Source organism: Ylistrum balloti, unplaced genomic scaffold (assembly GCF_031769215.1).
Source record: "Ylistrum balloti isolate Yb309-2 unplaced genomic scaffold, AGI_CSIRO_Ybal_v1 Utg371046, whole genome shotgun sequence".
Lineage (NCBI taxonomy): Eukaryota > Metazoa > Mollusca > Bivalvia > Pectinida > Pectinidae > Ylistrum > Ylistrum balloti.
This window is the reverse complement of record NW_026782579.1, coordinates 75,464-94,410: the sequence shown is the minus strand read 5'-3', so window position 1 is coordinate 94,410 and position 18,947 is coordinate 75,464. Positions and strand designations below refer to the sequence as shown.

Sequence of the window (18,947 nt, the reverse complement as noted above, 5' to 3'; positions counted from 1 at the left end):
GGAGGATCGGCCATGGTATGGGGAGGGATTGCGCATGGTATCAAGACTACTCTGCTCGTTATTCAGGGAAATCTCACGGCCGTCCGCTATAGAGATCAAATCCTAGCGCCGCATGTTGTTCCTCTAGTACAGCAGCGTCAACTGACATTTCAGCAGGACAACGCCCGGCCGCATGTACCGAGGGTTTGCCGTGGCGCCCACCTAGACTGGCCCCCATACAGCCCTGACCTCTCCCCAATAGAATATTCATGGGACGAGTTGGACAGAAGGATAAGATTGAATCCTCCAATCAACCTCGCTCAGTTGGCATTGGCGCTGGATGAGGAATGGAATCGTATACCAATGTGGAGGGTTAATACCCCGATCAATTAAATGCACAAAAGAATTCGTGCAGTTACTGCAGCTCGCGGGGGCACACACGATATTGATGGGTCCAGAACGTACTTCATTTTGAGTGGAGTACTCTTGAATCAACGTCAAATTTGAAAGGTTTACTTAACGTACACGAATGAAATTCTCGTAGATGACAGAGTGGTCACATATCTTCCAGTTACACCATAATTACATTCTAAAACCCTTTTCTATTTCCAGTAGTTGACCTGGAAATTCCTAATTGCGTTTCTTTTTCCTCTCAGTAGATGTATATGTAGGACAAAATTCCTACATCCCCACGGCCAGGTTGTCAGACATTGTGCATAAATAAAAAATGGACGACAGTGATCTTTTTAGGAAAACAACATTTATTGATACATAAGCAAACAGTTTATTTTCGTGGATGTAACAAGTGGAAGTTCATGCCAAACAAAGTAATGATACTGTAAATCTATCACAAGTATTAATCAGTTTTGTGCTTCATGAAATATTGTGTTCATTGGGCCATACAGATGACCTCATCTACACCAGGCTTTGACCTTTATCACTACAATTATCTTTCCTAAAATAATCTGTTTCTAACTTTTTCTGAAAGAAATCCTCCAAACCAAGTCACAGTGTTTAAAATTAATTGGTATCAATTATCCAGAGTATATCATATTTGTTATTTGTTAGTTTACTATCAAAGGGTGTGGAAAAAACTCCAGGTCATTTGACCTACTTAACAAAATAATTTATAGTTAACTAAGCTCACACAAACATTTTTTAAGCAAGGCACATGATACTAAATCTGCAAATGTATTTGACCATGAAGGGATATACATAGCATAGCTTCAATAATGATAATACACAATACCCAAAACAAGACAATAGTTTAATAAATAATATTACTTGTTTGTACATTGCACATATCCAATCAAACCTGAAGTGTTTTTATATTATTAGGAACCCTTGTAAAAATTTTGACAATAAACAGGCACTCAAAACTATAAGAGCGAAGCAAGCCCTCCAGTATTAAAATGTGACCTAGATAATTACCCTAAATCTATATAGGTCTGGTTTGTAAAGTATTCTGAATGTAATATCATCACAGAGACACACTCATATCAGATATATATTATACAGTTTCCCACTAAAATCTTGTCAGAGGAAAGAAAGTTATTATCTAACAAACCAGAAGTATTAATTATAAACTCCAGGTAATTCTAAATACAAACTTTAAAATAAATTGAAATTGATTGTAAATAATCAACATTTTATCACTCCCAGAATTATCTCCCTTACTTATTTCATCATCACTGAACGTACTTAAATCTGACTTATTATTACACACTCTGCTTATCTCTGTTTGCCATGGGCTTATTACATTCAAACGATGTAAATTAACTGACAAAATTACATCATAACACCTAAAATGCATGTTACAGACAGCACCAAAATATATCTTCACACAACAATCAGCCTGATCAGTTCAGAAAGTGACCTACTTTTCTAATTAATACAAGATCATTTCACTTTCTACCACATTGAACTAGGCTAGTGTCTACCAATCACAGGACATGGACGGCTATCCTTGTTAAGGGGAGGTAATCAAGTCCTGTGTCACCTTGCTCTCAGTAGAATACAACATATGTATACTAGACATGGTTCATTGAAGTGTCAACGGTACAGATACAAGTATAGCTGAGCATGTGTGATATAGGAAGTTAAGGTCACAGTGCCCTTCTTTTGACAAAATATCGCAGCAACATACTAAATGTATTGTATGTATTGTACAGAGTAATAGAGGACTATCTATTCTGACCTGGCCTCACTGTGTAACTTCTGGCACCAAATCACCTACCATCACACTGGACATTACAATCATTTCAATCAATTTGCTGTAAATGAGACCATTTTTATTAATTGTTTCCACAACAAGTTGAATTCAAATATGACACGATATGTACAATGTAATCAAGCTAGCACCAACATTTACATAGAAGAAATTTTGGAGAAAATTCTGTGGCCGTACAATTACATGTTTATAGTAAATATAACAACAAAATACTCTTGGACATTTTAAATTATTTGTTGTGAAGACATCGCATCATTTTTCATGTTTGTTATAACAAAGAGACTAAATAAAAGAACAAAAAAATTGTATTTAGTTTATATAAGCTACAAATAAAACCATATATATTCTCTAACTTTCCAAACAAACATAACCTTTTGTTAGTAAGTCTAACAAGAACTGGTAAACCAAGGTATTTTGATTCTTGGACAGGTCCATTTTGACAGTCAGCATTTTAGGGGACAGAAATCTATTTTCTGAGGACAGGTAACCTCTTGGGAATACGTATGTAGCTTTTTTAAGGACAGATATCTGTTGTTTCCACCTTAAAGTGTCTAACCTCACAATACTGACAATAAAGCTGGAAATGAAAGTTTTGGCATCAAAATGGCTCTACTGGACTGATGTTTTACGACTCTCATCTGTCAGGAATAGGACTCAATCTAAACAGGGTCTTTACTAAGATGAAATATATCAGAATTATTGAAGGGTCACAAGAAATGTTATTTTTAAAAAAATTTTGCAAATGAATTAGATTTGTTAAACTGAGTTAGAGATTTCTGCTTAATGTTAAGATCTCCAAACAAGGTTTAATATATGTTTGAAAATCCAGTTGTCTCCCTTACATCATTTTTTCCCTCATTAAAATGTAAAACAGAATTGTTTTCAAATATTTATGAAGTTTTCTTTTACATTCTTTGAGTTAAACACTACCAACACGAACTTTTAGTACAAATGTATCTTGATTCTCCTCACAAGCAAATATTTATTATACTTTTATTTGAAAACATTCATCACCATTATTTTTCTTGTGTGGTGTCAAAAATGTTTTTTTTTCACCACAATCCTTCATAATGTTAAAAAGCCTTTGAATTATTTGTACAAAAACTCCTTTTACTCTGAATTGATGAAAATAGTCTGTAAAAAACACCTTTCACTCCGCATTAATGAAAACTGTCTGAAGATTTAGTCACATACTGTTAAATGTACTCCCCTCCACTCACTCAAACGTGTCACATATTTGAGATCCATGGTAATAGACCACCAAAAGATCCTCCAAGAAAAAAAATATCTGCATCTTACAACAACTGACCAAACTACAGAACAACTGACCAAAATACAGATCTAAGCCCATTTCATGTCATGAGTATATAAAATGCATAGCAACCCGATCAATATAAAACATTCTAAATAAAAATTATATCCGAAATCACATTTTCATGAGCAAGATGAAACATAAATAATAAAGTACTTAATGCAAAAAAGTCTTTTTTAAATTTGAAATAAAAAGTATGATTACCTGATAAACTTATTGAAGGTTTCTACTGTAAATCATTAATTTTTTGTGATTTAATTAATTGGTATTGCAGGTACTCTTAATCCATGAATTCATTTACCCACAAAATCATGGGTCCCAGTAATAGTGATTATTTGAAAAACCACGAAAATTAAGCCCTATGAAAATATATGATTTTAACAGTAAGTCAGACTAGATAGAACAAAACACTTAATTTGAAAATAAAGTCTTCAGATATTTCAATCCCGTGAAACGGCAGCGATGGAAACGAAGCTTAATCAACTTTGTACACTGTAAACAAATTTTCTTCTCCTAAACCTTAAGTTTTTAAAACTGAAAAATATTTCTTATTTTGACTTTCACTATGCAATAACCAATGTTTCATTTCTTTATCTTCATCCTCAACAAAACATTCCATAAAGTTTGGCCTGCCATTACGGATCATCATTAATCATCTTCCATAACCACATACTCGAGCTTTGTTGATTCAGATTTACCATCCATAGTTGTGGCATGCATCTCCTCATAATACATGACAACCCTCATCTGTCGTTTGTAGGCATCAGGCACTTTAAACATTCCTCCGTGGCCTGGTACGATATAGTCTGCTATTCTTAAAATGTTAATACGACTTTGTTCCTGAACATCAGGCTTTTCACTGTTGTCCTGCCATAAGCTAGGGTTTTCTAGGTCTTCTTTACACTCAAACAAATCACCTGTAAAAGCAACCATTAAATACAATATGTAGGAACAGAATATATCATAATATGCCATGAAACGTCATTTATGGTATTTTCTAATTATCTAATACAAAGCAGGATTTTTGTTCACCGGCTTGGGATGGGAGCATTTCAACCTCATAAAAAAATTGGCTGATTGGGATGGAAATTCTCAGGATTAAACTTCAAATTTTGGGATATCCGATTAAATACATAGCAAGTTCATTGAGAAAAGGGATACTTTATCAGTCCGAAAAAGTAAAAAAATAGCCCAAGAAATTATTTGCAGCTCTCATTTTCTTTACCTATAACTGCCAAAGTAACAATGAAGATGACAAGACTTTTGACCCCAATGTGTTCTACCTTTTATTGTAACGATTTCAAGTGTGTTTTACCTAACACTTGACAACATTGTGTTCTACCTTTTATTGTGATGATTCTCACTTTGTTTACCTGTTACTGTGACCCCCACGTGTTTTATCTGTTACTGTGACTCCTGCGTGTTTTACCTGTTAATGTGACCCTCACGTGTTTTATCTGTTACTGTGACCCCCGCGTGTTTTACCTGTTACTGTGACCCCTGCGTGTTTTACCTCTTACTGTGACCCCCGCGTGTTTTATCTGTTACTGTGACCCCCGCGTGTTTTACCTGTTACTGTGACCCTGCGTGTTTTACCTGTTACTGTGACCCTCGCGTGTTTTACCTGTTACTGTGACCCCTGTGTGTTTTACCTGTGTGTTTTACCTGTTACTGTGACCCCCGCGTGTTTTACCTGTTACTGTGACCCTCGTGTGTTTTACCTGTGTGTTTTACCTGTTACTGTGACCCCCGCGTGTTTTACCTGTTACTGTGACCCTCGCGTGTTTTACCTGTTACTGTGACCCCCGTGTGTTTTACCTGTGTGTTTTACCTGTTACTGTGACCCCCCGCGTGTTTCACCTGTTACTGTGACCCCCGCATGTTTTACCTGTTACTGTGACCCCTGTGTGTTTTACCTGTTACTGTGACCCCTGTGTGTTTTACCTGTACTGTGACCCCTGTGTGTTTTACCTGTTACTGTGACCCCTGTGTGTTTTACCTGTACTGTGACCCCTGTGTGTTTTACCTGTTACTGTGACCCCTGTATGTTTTACCTGTTACTGCAACAGTTCCGAGTTTGGTGTTGCGTACTATTACCGACACATCAGATCCTGTATGGCCTGCAGTGGGGACAACTTCTACATCATCATCAATTTCATATGGAATTCCCTGTCAATAAACAACAGTTTTACTTCATATAACATTCCCTGTCAATAAACAACACTTTTACTTAATATTACATTCCCTGTCAATAAACAACACTTTTACTTAATATTACATTCCCTGTCAATAAACAACACTTTTACTTAATATAACATTCCCTGTCAATAAACAACACTTTTACTAAATATAACATTCCCTGTCAATAAACAACACTTTTACTTAATATAACATTCCCTGTCAATAAACAACACTTTTACTAAATATAACATTCCCTGTCAAAAAAACCACTTTTACTTAATATAACATTCCCTGTCAATAAACAACACTTTTACTTAATATAACATTCCCTGTCAATAAACAACAGTTTTACTTAATATTACATTCCCTGTCAATAAACAACACTTTTACTTAATGTAACATTCCCTGTCAATAAACAACACTTTTACTTAATATAACCTTCCCTGTCAATAAACAACACTTTTACTTAATATAACATTCCCTGTCAATAAACAACACTTTTACTTAATATAACATTCCCTGTCAATAAACAACACTTTTGGTTAATATAACATTCCCTGTCAATAAACAACACTTTTTCTTAATATAACATTCCCTGTCAATAAACAACACTTTTACTTAATATAACATTCCCTGTCAATAAACAACACTTTTACTTAATATAACATTCCCTGTCAATAAACAACACTTTTACTAAATATAACATTCCCTGTCAAAAAAACACTTTTACTTAATATAACATTCCCTGTCAATAAACAACACTTTTACTTAATATAACCTTCCCTGTCAATAAACAACACTTTTACTTAATATAACATTCCCTGTCAATAAACAACACTTTTACTTAATATAACATTCCCTGTCAATAAACAACACTTTTACTTAATATAACGTTCCCTGTCAATAAACAACAGTTTCACTTAATATAACATTCCCTGTCAATAAACAACACTTTCACTTAATATAACATTCCCTGTCAATATAACATTCCCTGTCAATAAACAACACTTTTGGTTAAAATTACAAAGAATACACCTGTAAATATATATTTATTCTGTATCTTTTGTTATATACATGTACAACAATCTAATATTCTCAAACTGTTAAGTAAACACAACAGCAATAATTCCCTTTGAACTACAGATCATCCTCTCATTTACAGGTTGACATCATTTCTATTCATGGATCATATTTATATGTTCTACATAAACAGATAGCTGAAGTGCTGCCCACAATTTTTCAAAGCCAGGTTCAAGTTTACAAGTGGCTCACAATTTCTCAAAGGTTCTAGTTAACCAGTGGTTCACAATTTCTCAAAGCCAGTTTCAAGTTTACAAGTGGCTCACAATTTCTCAAAGGTTCTAGTTAACCAGTGGTTCACAATTTCTCAAAGCCAGGTTCAAGTTAGCCACTGGATCACAATTTCTCAAAGGTTCTAGTTAACTAGTGGTTCACCATTTCTCAAAGCCTGGTTCAAGTTAACTAAAGGTTCACAATTTCTCAAAGCTAGGTTCAAACTAATCAGTGGTGCACAATTTCTCAAAGCTAGGTTCAAACTAATCAGTGGTGCACAATTTCTCAAAGGTTCTTGTTAACCAGTGGTTCACAATTTCTCAAAGCCAGGTTCAAGTCAGCCACTGGCTCACAATTTCTCAAAGGTTCCAGTTAACTAGTGGTTCACCATTTCTCAAAGCCAGGTTCAAGTTACCCAGTGGTTCACAATTTCTCAAAGCTAGGTTCAAACTAATCAGTGGTTCACAATTTCTCAAAGGTTCTAGTTAACCAGTGGTTCACAATTTCTCAAAGCCAGGTTCAAGTCAGCCACTGGCTCACAATTTCTCAAAGGTTCTAGTTAACTAGTGGTTCACCATTTCTCAAAGCCAGGTTCAAGTTACCCAGTGGTTCACAATTTCTCAAAGCTAGGTTCAAACTAATCAGTGGTTCACAATTTCTCAAAGCTAATTTCAAACTAATCAGTGGTTGACTATTTCTCAAAGATAGGTTCAAGTTCACCAGTGGTTCATCATTTCTCAAAGCTAGGTCAAAATTCACCAGTGGTTCATTATTTCTCAAAGCTAGGTCAAAGTTCACCAGTGGTTCATCATTTCTCAAATTAGGTCAAAGTTCACCAGTGGTTCACCATTTCTCAAAGCTAGGTAAAAGTTCACCAGTGGTTCACCATTTCTCAAAGCTAGGTAAAAGTTCACCAGTGGTTCAACATTTCTCAAAGCTAGGTCAAAGTTCACCAGTGGTTCACAATTTCTAAAAGCTAGGTCAAAGTTTACCAGTGGTTCACAATTTCTCAAAGGTAGATTCTACATAGTTTGATAACCAATGAAAAGAGATGTATTATAATATTTTAAAAAAGAGATGTATTATAATATTTTAAAAAAGAGATGTATTATAATATTTTAAAAAAGAGATGTATTATAATATTTTAAAAAAGAGATGTATTATAATATTTTAAAAAAGAGATGTATTATAATATTTTAAAAAAGAGATGTATTATAATATTTTAAAAAAGAGATGTATTATAACATGTCAGACTAAGACTGATCAACAGATAATCAATAAGATTGCCTCTTTACTGATCTAATCTGTGTTTAAGTAAGTACACACAACACAATATTTAAAAAAAAACAGAAATTACATCACAAAATATAAACTGGACATGACAACAAGAGAAAAGGTTAGTAATTCTATTACTTCTAAATTCAGAGGTTATAAAAACTGAAAATAGTTACTACATACAATCTTGTAACTAAGATTTAATTAGTAAAAGCAAGTGAAATAATTAGTTTTTAGTTTAACTTTGAGTAGCTTGTGTGACTTTGCTTGTAAAAAATATTGTGAATATTGAAAACAAGATCCCAGAGAGATTGTGGCACTCACTACTGTAAGACCTGAATTTTTCCCTTTCCTTTCTCACCTTTCCCCTTACAATGGTCTTCATTACATTTTAATTTGAAAATAGTGCCTGTAACCTTTAATTGCCAAATCTAATTACCATCTTGTTTTGGTGATCAGGTTTTAAAATATAATATTTGCGACTAGGCTTGTAAATAAGTGGAGTCTACAACTTAAATCTGAGAATAAATCCATAAAAAACCTTCCCTGTAACAAGAGGCCCAGAGAATAAAACCATAACAAACCTTCCCTGTAACAAGAGACCCAGAGAATAACACTGTACCAAACGTTCCCTGTAACAAGAGGCCCAGAGAATAACACACCGTACAAACCTTCCCTGTAACAAGAGGCCCAGAGAATAACACACCGTAACAAACCTTCCCTGTAACAAGAGACACAGAGAATAACACACCGTAACAAACCTTCCCTGTAACAAGAGGCCCAGAGAATAACACACCGTAACAAACCTTCCCTGTAACAAGAGGCCCAGAGAATAACACACCATAACAAACCTTCCCTGTAACAAGAGACACAGAGAATAAAACCGTAACAAACCTTCCCTGTAACAAGAGGCCCAGAGAATAACACTGTACCAAACGTTCCCTGTAACAAGAGGCCCAGAGAATAACACATCGTAACAAACCTTCCCTGTAACAAGAGGCCCAGAGAATAACACACCGTAACAAACCTTCCCTGTAACAAGAGGCCCAGAGAATAAAACTAACAAACCTTCCCTGTAACAAGAGGCCCAGAGAATAAAACTAACAAACCTTCCCTGTAACAAGAGGCCCAGAGAATAACACTGTAACAAACCTTCCCTGAGTAAAAAGTGTGACAAACCTTCCCTGTAACAAGAGGCCCAGAGAATAACACACCGTAACAAACCTTCCCTGTAACAAGAGACCCAGAGAATAACACTGTAACAAACCTTCCCTGTAACAAGAGGCCCAGAGAATAACACTGTAACAAACCTTCCCTGTAACAAGAGGCCCAGAGAATAACACTGTAACAAACCTTCCCTGTAACAAGAGACCCAGAGAATAAAACTAACAAACCTTCCCTGTAACAAGAGGCCCAGAGAATAACACTGTAACAAACCTTCCCTGTAACAAGAGACCCAGAGAATAAAACTAACAAACCTTCCCTGTAACAAGAGGCCCAGAGAATAAAACCGTAACAAACCTTCCCTGTAACAAGAGACCCAGAGAATAACACACCGTAACAAACCTTCCCTGTAACAAGAGGCCCAGAGAATAACACTGTAACAAACCTTCCCTGTAACAAGAGGCCCAGAGAATAAAACTAACAAACCTTCCCTGTAACAAGAGGCCCAGAGAATAACACCGTAACAAACCTTCCCTGTAACAAGAGGCCCAGAGAATAACACTGTAACAAACCTTCCCTGTAACAAGAGGCCCAGAGAATAACACTGTAACAAACCTTCCCTGTAACAAGAGGCCCAGAGAATAACACTGTAACAAACCTTCCCTGTAACAAGAGGCCCAGAGAATAAAACCGTAACAAACCTTCCCTGTAACAAGAGGCCCAGAGAATAACACTGTAACAAACCTTCCCTGTAACAAGAGGCCCAGAGAATAAAACTAACAAACCTTCCCTGTAACAAGAGGCCCAGAGAATAAAACTGTACCAAACCTTCCCTGTAACAAGAGACCCAGAGAATAACACTGTAACAAACCTTCCCTGTAACAAGAGGCCCAGAGAATAAAACTGTAACAAACCTTCCCTGTAACAAGAGACCCAGAGAATAACACTGTAACAAACCTTCCCTGTAACAAGAGGCCCAGAGAATAACACTGTAACAAACCTTCCCTGTAACAAGAGGACCAGACAATAAAACTAACAAACCTTCCCTGTAACAAGAGGCCCAGAGAATAACACACCGTAACAAACCTTCCCTGTAACAAGAGGCCCACAGAATAACACTGTAACAAACCTTCCCTGTAACAAGAGACACAGAGAATAAAACCGTAACAAACCTTCCCTGTAACAAGAGGCCCAGAGAATAACACTGTAACAAACCTTCCCTGTAACAAGAGGCCCAGAGAATAACACACCGTAACAAACCTTCCCTGTAACAAGAGGCCCAGAGAATAAAACTAACAAACCTTCCCTGTAACAAGAGGCCCAGAGAATAAAACTGTACCAAACCTTCCCTGTAACAAGAGGCCCAGAGAATAACACACAGTAACAAACCTTCCCTGTAACAAGAGACACAGAGAATAAAACCGTAACAAACCTTCCCTGTAACAAGAGGCCCAGAGAATAACACCGTAACAAACCTTCCCTGTAACAAGAGGCCCAGAGAATAACACTGTAACAAACCTTCCCTGTAACAAGAGGCCCAGAGAATAACACTGTAACAAACCTTCCCTGTAACAAGAGGCACAGAGAATAACACACCGTAACAAACCTTCCCTGTAACAAGAGGCCCAGAGAATAACACACCGTAACAAACCTTCCCTGTAACAAGAGGCCCAGAGAATAACACTGTAACAAACCTTCCCTGTAACAAGAGACCCAGAGAATAAAACCGTAACAAACCTTCCCTGTAACAAGAGGCCCACAGAATAACACTGTAACAAACCTTCCCTGTAACAAGAGGCCCAGAGAATAACACTGTAACAAACCTTCCCTGTAACAAGAGGCACAGAGAATAACACACAGTAACAAACCTTCCCTGTAACAAGAGACACAGAGAATAAAACCGTAACAAACCTTCCCTGTAACAAGAGGCCCAGAGAATAAAACCGTAACAAACCTTCCCTGTAACAAGAGGCCCAGAGAATAACACTGTACCAAACATTCCCTGTAACAAGAGGCCCAGAGAATAACACACCGTAACAAACCTTCCCTGTAACAAGAGGCCCAGAGAATAACACACCGTAACAAACCTTCCCTGTAACAAGAGGCCCAGAGAATAACACACCGTACAAACCTTCCCTGTAACAAGAGACCCAGAGAATAACACACCGTAACAAACCTTCCCTGTAACAAGAGGCCCAGAGAATAACACACCGTAACAAACCTTCCCTGTAACAAGAGGCCCAGAGAATAACACACCGTAACAAACCTTCCCTGTAATAAGAGGACCAGAGAATAACACCGTAACAAACCTTCCCTGTAACAAGAGACCCCACGCCCTTCATCGGTCACTTGAGTCACAATACTTTTTGTAACAATGTCATAGAAATAATTTTGTTAAAAAAGGTTAAGGTAACTTTATCTGTATTTGTACATATAATACAAATGTAAATTGTGTATACTTTAACTGCTGTTCCATGCTCAGGTTTCCAATCAAGTTTGAATTAAAAGAAATTACACTCCAGATTTGAATTTTCCTTTATATAATCTTCCGCCCAAGAAAAGTTGAACATCTTTTTGGTCAATTTCATCCATTTTGTTTTTTGCCCTGCCCAACAGCCCGGTGGGGTCAGCAAGGTCAGTATGTACATCTCATTAAAATGTCATCTTAATCTAATATCTCTAACCAGGCATGAACCATTTCCAATAGAAAATAAAGAAATAATGTTCAATAAGAAGCCCACAGGCCTTAAGCTTCATCTATCAAGATCAATATATATGAAAGAGGTCAAATAGGCCTAAATAAATAGCTCACCAACATTACAGCTTACATAGAGAACATTGGTTTGTACCTATAGACATTCTGTGAACTTGAAATCATATTCTTTATACATGCACTAAACAAATGCTATCACTCTGAACATATTGCTTGTTGAGAAAGCATGCTACAGGTCCAACATCAGCAGCACGGACTTTTTGGTAATTGAGAAGCCATTTAAATATTTCAACACATTTTACTCCTGTGACCTTGAAAGTACCTCAAGGTCATTCACTTTAACAAATTTGGTAGCTTTTCATTCCAACATACAGGGTTAATATCAGCAGCCTGGGATTTTTGGTTATTGAGAAGAAGTCGAAAATGTCAATCATTTACGACAAATGATGCACTGCACATGACGCTGGACAAAAGGCGATCACAGTTTCAAGATGGCTGCAAATAAACCATTTTTAAAACAGTCCCGAAACTGACAATGCAATACAAAGGACCAAAGGTTACTCCTCAGATGTAGCATTAACAAACAGTCTTCACATGTCTATCATATTGTTTTTCTGATCATTTTCAAAAATTAATAGGGCACCACTAGAAACCAATAGAACCTATCTGTGTAATTTGAGAAAGAAGCACCCCAGACTTCTCAAGAAAAAGCCATTACATGAATTGAACAGTGCATCGTCTGATGTTTATAGGGTAAAAGAAAACCCAGATTGTGTAAAACTCCATTAAAATATATTAATCAAGAGAGAAAGACTGAAGAGGTAAAAAGATTGCTATGAAAAACCTACCAGATCAAAGTCATGGTTTATGTACTCGTCACCATGACACACGTCATGTGACAGAATGTGGGTGGCATATAAAAAGAGGTTGAGGTTACCGACATGATCAGAATGGCCGTGGGAGCACACAACATACTCAATCTTGTCTGGGGACGTACCATGCTTCTCTAGACCTGCAACACAGGGGTAATAAATGATACCTGTTATACCCTGTCAATCAGAACTCAATGCTGCACTGAAACACAACATACTCAGTCTGGTATCTGTATCAAGTAAAGGTTAATGTGTCAGTTTTCCTCACTTAAAACTATTTTTTGACATTCTAAGTAAGACTTGAGTTTATATAGCAATATATTTTAGGCATCTTTTCAGTAAAAAGTTTGACTATTGATCATTGAAATTTTGGCATCTTGTAAGTAAATAGTTTGACTAGTGATCATCAAAAAACATGCTATATAAACTTTTTTCATGGAGGAAACCATGTACACTGTGGACAGACAGGGCTCTCGATCTGCCAGATTTGGGGGCCGATATTCGGCCCCATTCCCAATGCAAAATAGTATCTTATTTTTTTAAGGGTCATCTAACTATCAAGACCTATTGAGAAGGTATTGTTAAAAGATTTTGACATATTTGATACCTTGAAAGTATGTCAAGGTCATTTATATCAACAAACTTGGTACCCCTACATCCTAGCATACTACAGGCCTAATATCAACACCCTGAAATTTGGGTTATTGCGAAGAAGTTGTTTACAGATTTTAACATATTTGACCCCTTTCACCTTGAAATTGTATCAAGGTCATACATATTAACAAACTTGGTAGCCTTTCATCCCCTCACGCTACAAGACAAAATCAGCACACTGGGCCATTTGGTTACTGAGAAGAAATTGTTTAAAGGTTTAAACATGTTTCCCTTTATACCATCATGCTACAGACTCAATGTCAGTACCTGGAGACTTCTGTATATTGAGAAGTCATATGAATGGACACTTATGCACGATGGATGGTGCACGACGACGGGCGAAACATGATGGCTATAAATACTTAAAAAATTTTGTGTTTATGTGGATACATAAATAACATTGAAATATTGATTGAAATTCAGTTCACTAATTGTGAAGCACTTATTAAGCACTGCAAAATATTAAATATTTAAGTACATGTTATCTTAAATCACCTGCAGTAGTCAATGTAATTATTTTACAAAAATATTGAATTTAATTGTGCACATGCTTAAGTATTCTTTAATATCATGCATGTTAATCATCGCCGAGGAAATAAGTTACTATCTGTAAGTATCAATTAATGCAGCATCAGGCATTTCTCACATTCATCTTTACATGTACAAGCATTGTATGGATTGGAGTAGCACAATATTTAATCACCAACAAGCTCAACATGTACTGTGGAGTCTCGTTTTACACTTTCTTTCTATGTATTGTGGAGTCTGACTCTAACTTATGTTTCTTTTTACGTGAATATATTTATCACAGCTTGGTCATGTGGAGTTTAGGGTTGTGTTCTAAGTCAATTTGTACTTTCTGCTCTCAAAAGCCATTGAACAATATCACATCAAATTATCAATTAATAGGCTGTTTTTTGTTTGTTTTTTTTGTTAATGCTATAAATTTCATTCAAGATGCCTTGTGTTGAGTAACAATCTAAAATTTGTAATCACTGGATGATGACTTCAATGTTAGAAACAAACAAACAAAGGTTTTAAAACTTCCATCAGTTTTGAAATAGTATCATTTATATTAACGTTTATGACAGACAACAGCTTTTCCTTGAACAGGAGGCAAATTAAATTCATTGTTATTATGGTATGTACAATTTTGTTACATAGTTAATTAATATCAATATGAATTTATATCAGTTGCTATCTTACATTGTTTTGTTGTTGTTATTGTTTGTTTCACAATTAAATGGAGAGAATCTTACCAATGCAATAATAATTTTAAAAATGCAGAATTTGTTGTTTTGAGTATTACATAGTGTCCCTATAACTACTGCAAACATTCTCCAATAAAAAGACAGAGATCCACATTACATGTGACCTTGACCTTTTACCTGGTGAAATGCATGGAGATAATAGTTCTCATGATGATAGATTTTGCCTGCTATGATCTGGATTGCCCCAGTGAATAGGTTCAGATTGCCCACTTTATCAGACAAGGCACTTGTGCCCACAATGAACCGAACTTCAAATGGCAGAATACCATGATCCTCAAGACCTGGTGATAAAATCAATCTTTTCAAATGTGCATCAATAATTTCCATATTTCATCTTTCCTGGCCAAACTTACACTTAACATTCAAACTCATTTAAATACAATACTCCAATAACTCAAGGTTTTCCTACAGGGAACTCTGAGATAACAAGATTCAACTGTATTCATGTTCCACTGAAATATTTTAAAGGTATTGCAATAGAAGTAAGTACAAGATAACAGAAATTCCAAAATTTACTGGATTTTCTGCCACTAATCTTTGTACTTATTACATTTCAGTAAACATTTTCTATTACACTGAATGCAAGAACCTAATAATTTCAGGAGTGACTGCCAAACTATCACTGCTTATTATAAAGTCAGTTACTGTAAAATGTCCAGTTGTATCTTAACTGAATCATACTTCGATTTCTGAAAAAGCCTTTCTGGAAAACTCCAAGAATTAATTAGTAATGATAATAAAGGGTCAACAAGGGATATTTGTTGAACAAAAATAAACAAGAGGCCCTAAGCCTTAAAGGTCATCTGACTATAAAGACTTATATATGAAAGAGGACAAATAGGCCTAAAATAAATTGCTCAACTACTCTACAGTTTATATAGAAGACATTATTGGTTCAAGACATTTTCTGCAAACTTGAAATCATGTTCTTTATACATGCACTACAGTAATGCCATTACTCTGGATGTATTACTTATTGAAACAGCATGCTACAGGCCCAATGTCATGACCCTTGGTCGTTTGGTAATTGAGAAGAAGTTGCTAACGCATTTCAAAACATTTGACCCATGTAACCTTGACAGTAGGTGAAGGTGAACAAACTTGGTTGTCTTTCATCCAATCATGCTGTTGACCCAATATCAGTACCATGGACCTTTTGAGTTATTGAGAATATGTTATTTAAAAGATTTTGACATATTTGACACCTTTGACCCTGAAAGTAGGTCAAGGTCAATAATATAAACAAACTTGGAAGCCCTTCATCCAAACATGCTACAGACCCTATATCAGCACCCTGGGCCTTTTGGTTACTAAGAAAATACTCTTTAAATATCTAAACATATTTGACCCCTGTGACCATGGCAGCATGTCAAAGTAATTTATATCAACAAAATTAGTAGCCCTAACTCCAATCATGACACAGGCCTAACATCAGCACTCTAGGCCTTTTGGTTATTAAGAAGAAGTTGTTTAAAGATTTTAACATATTGACCCATGTGACATTGACCCATGTGACATTGAAAGCAGGTCAAGGTTATATATCTTAAGAAACTTGGTAGCCTTTCATCCCATCACGGAACTGGCCCAAAATCATCATCCTGGGCCTTTTGGTTATTGACAAGAATTCATTTAAATGGAAAGTTTACGGGCATTGGAAGGTGGACGGCGCATGATGTACCGTGTAACGTGTAGAAGAAATCTAATGTCTGTCTCAGACCCTATTATTTCCAAGGATTTATCCAAGTCACCTTTAAGAATCAGGTCTTTATCCCATGGGTTCCCAGTATCAACGATGATGTTCTTTGGACCTTTCAGCAGAGTAATTGTGCCACATGCTTTTTGGTGACCTGTAAAATGAAAACCAATCTAAAATTGTACTTAAAACATGTCATGTGAATTTAACACATCTTTTTCCTTTCCTGTTGAACTTCTGATTTATTTTTAAAACAAAAAACAATTTATTTTAAGGTTGACTACAGAATATGATATACACGTGACAGAATCAATATCACAGATGAATTTTTTCTCATAAATAAAAAGTCAACTGAATATTAATTTTCCAGTACAGGTACTCAGTACCATTTATTAGTTTCTAGAATGGCTTCAGACTTACAACGTCTTAAAAATTGACAATTTAAATCACCTACTTGTGACCATAAGATGTAATACTTCATTCAGAAAAAAAACAGGATCTTACATGTAATAATGAATACATTACAAAGTTTGACCTATGTAATGTTAGTGTATCATGTATAACATGGAAAGGAGACTACAGGTTTATAACAATTCAACATACTTATTTTTCAATTTATAATTGGAACTGCTTGGTAAATAAAATTAGTGTCTGAAAATGACAAAACAAAATGAATTCAAGGACTAAAGTAATGCTGTATATATTTTACTCAACATCCTGTTACCCAATAGTAGTTATATTCATTCCAACTCTTTCAAAGAAAACAAATAAAGATAATTTATGTCTCTCTCCCCTTCGTATTTGCAGAAAGAATCTGACTAATATAAGACAACAAATACAGAGGATCAGACAACATCTGTAAAAAGAATTAAAACTGAATAATGGTTGACATGTTGACATCCTCAGAACAGAGTAACTTTTCAAAATACCGGATCGGAAAAGTTACTCTGTTCTGAGGATGGCAAACCGAGCATGCCGAAACATGTCAACTATTAAACAGTTTTAATTCTCCCTACGGATGTTGTCTGGTCCTCTATATTTGCTGTTTACACATCTTTGAACCGGACTCCTGTATTCCACTAGGAATCCATCCTAAGTAGACTGCTGATATCACTGAATCTACCAGACCGGACGTTGGACTTGTTTTCTTTGTATATTATAAGACAAGCTCACCTGGCCCCTCACTCTGGCTGTAGCCTTCCTTTAGTATGATCACCTCGTACATCGTGACCCAAGGTGTCCTGCACAATGCTAAATGCTGGTGAAGGATTCTCTACATCAAATTAGGTGTTTTCATTGCCAACTGAAAATTATATTTAAACAATTCATTACAGTTGTGACTTTAAAACTGACATCTAAGAGATTCTCAAATTTTTGTTCCACAAAAACTATATATTCGAACAAAGGAAATTTTACATGGTTATTTCTAATTAAAATTGGATAAAAATAATCTTTTCTGACGATACCCTTCTATGATGAAAACGTTGAGTATGTTAGTAGTTTCAAAACTGGAAGGTGATTATCTATTAGACCATATCAGTAAACAGTCATTTATGTGAAAACCGTGTTCTATTTGTTTTAGCCTATGGTTTATCAGTTCAAACCCTTTCAAAAATTACACTTAATAATAATTGATCTGTTAAATGAATAACTTATACACCGTTTTAAATACCATCTCTGGACACTCAGATGAATAACTTATACACAGTTTTAAATACTATCTCTGGACACTCAGCTGTCAATATTACTTTGTCACAATGACCAGTAACGATATTCAGTAGACATGGTATAACACGGGAGGGAATATTTCATGTCTATGTCTGTGTGATCGCTGCTAGCCTCTCGACAACACGATCAAACAAATCTTAAGTTTTGTCAGAGCTTACCTAAAACGTTGCCCCTGCAAGCACTGCAGTCCAACATTTTCAAAATAATTATTTTCGATTCTTTCGCATTCACTAATCATTCTATAAGACACTTTACAAACCTGTCATCAACCAAGATATCATTCACTTGATCTTCACAGACGCTGACAACACACAAGATGAAGATGCTAACAACCGTTTCCCTCTCTTTGGAAGTTCCTCAAGTTTCTGGAAATAACTGGAACAAGAAGCCTAGCGGAAAGAAATTATACTAAGGGAGATCATCCAGATAAGCAAGGCCGCTTAGTAACATAACAACCAAACACGTTCACATTCATCAGCTGAACACAACAGGAGTTTGGGTTTCATTTTTAGGTCACATGAGATACGGTATCAGAGTGAGCTTTTCCACTCCCTTCTGTTCGATGTCGTTTGTCGTGCGCAG

At 35.9% G+C, this 18,947-nt stretch overlaps 1 protein-coding gene across 2 annotated transcripts; it reads right to left on the bottom strand.

Annotated features, from left to right (window-relative positions):
* Positions 1 to 720: 720 nt before the first annotated feature.
* On the bottom strand, positions 721 to 18,731 carry LOC132560292 (metallo-beta-lactamase domain-containing protein 1-like). 2 transcript variants are annotated; one of them, XM_060224957.1, is made up of 6 exons: positions 18,625 to 18,731; positions 17,811 to 17,940; positions 16,693 to 16,791; positions 15,062 to 15,225; positions 5,576 to 5,690; positions 721 to 4,438 (listed from the first exon to the last, which is right to left on the bottom strand). In XM_060224957.1, exons 2-6 carry the CDS (start codon positions 17,860 to 17,862, stop codon positions 4,170 to 4,172), a joined length of 699 nt encoding a protein of 232 aa, XP_060080940.1. In that variant the 5' UTR covers positions 17,863 to 17,940; positions 18,625 to 18,731; the 3' UTR covers positions 721 to 4,169. The 2 variants fall into 2 exon arrangements, with proteins under 2 accessions (XP_060080940.1, XP_060080939.1); XM_060224956.1 differs by lacking the exon at positions 15,062 to 15,225 and adding an exon at positions 12,996 to 13,159.
* Between the last annotated feature and the right edge of the window lie 216 nt (positions 18,732 to 18,947).

Bases quoted from the DNA above. Each gene is read 5' to 3' on its own strand.
- LOC132560292 (XM_060224957.1), bottom strand. From the start codon at position 17,862: ATGTACGAGGTGATCATACTAAAGGAAGGCTACAGCCAGAGTGAGGGG. The intron at 16,792-17,810 runs GTGAGCTTGTCT...TTCATTTTACAG, and splicing joins CAGCCAGAGTGAGGGGCCAG to GTCACCAAAAAGCATGTGGC. The intron at 4,439-5,575 runs GTAAAACATACA...TTGCTTTTACAG, and splicing joins CGGAACTGTTGCAGTAACAG to GTGATTTGTTTGAGTGTAAA.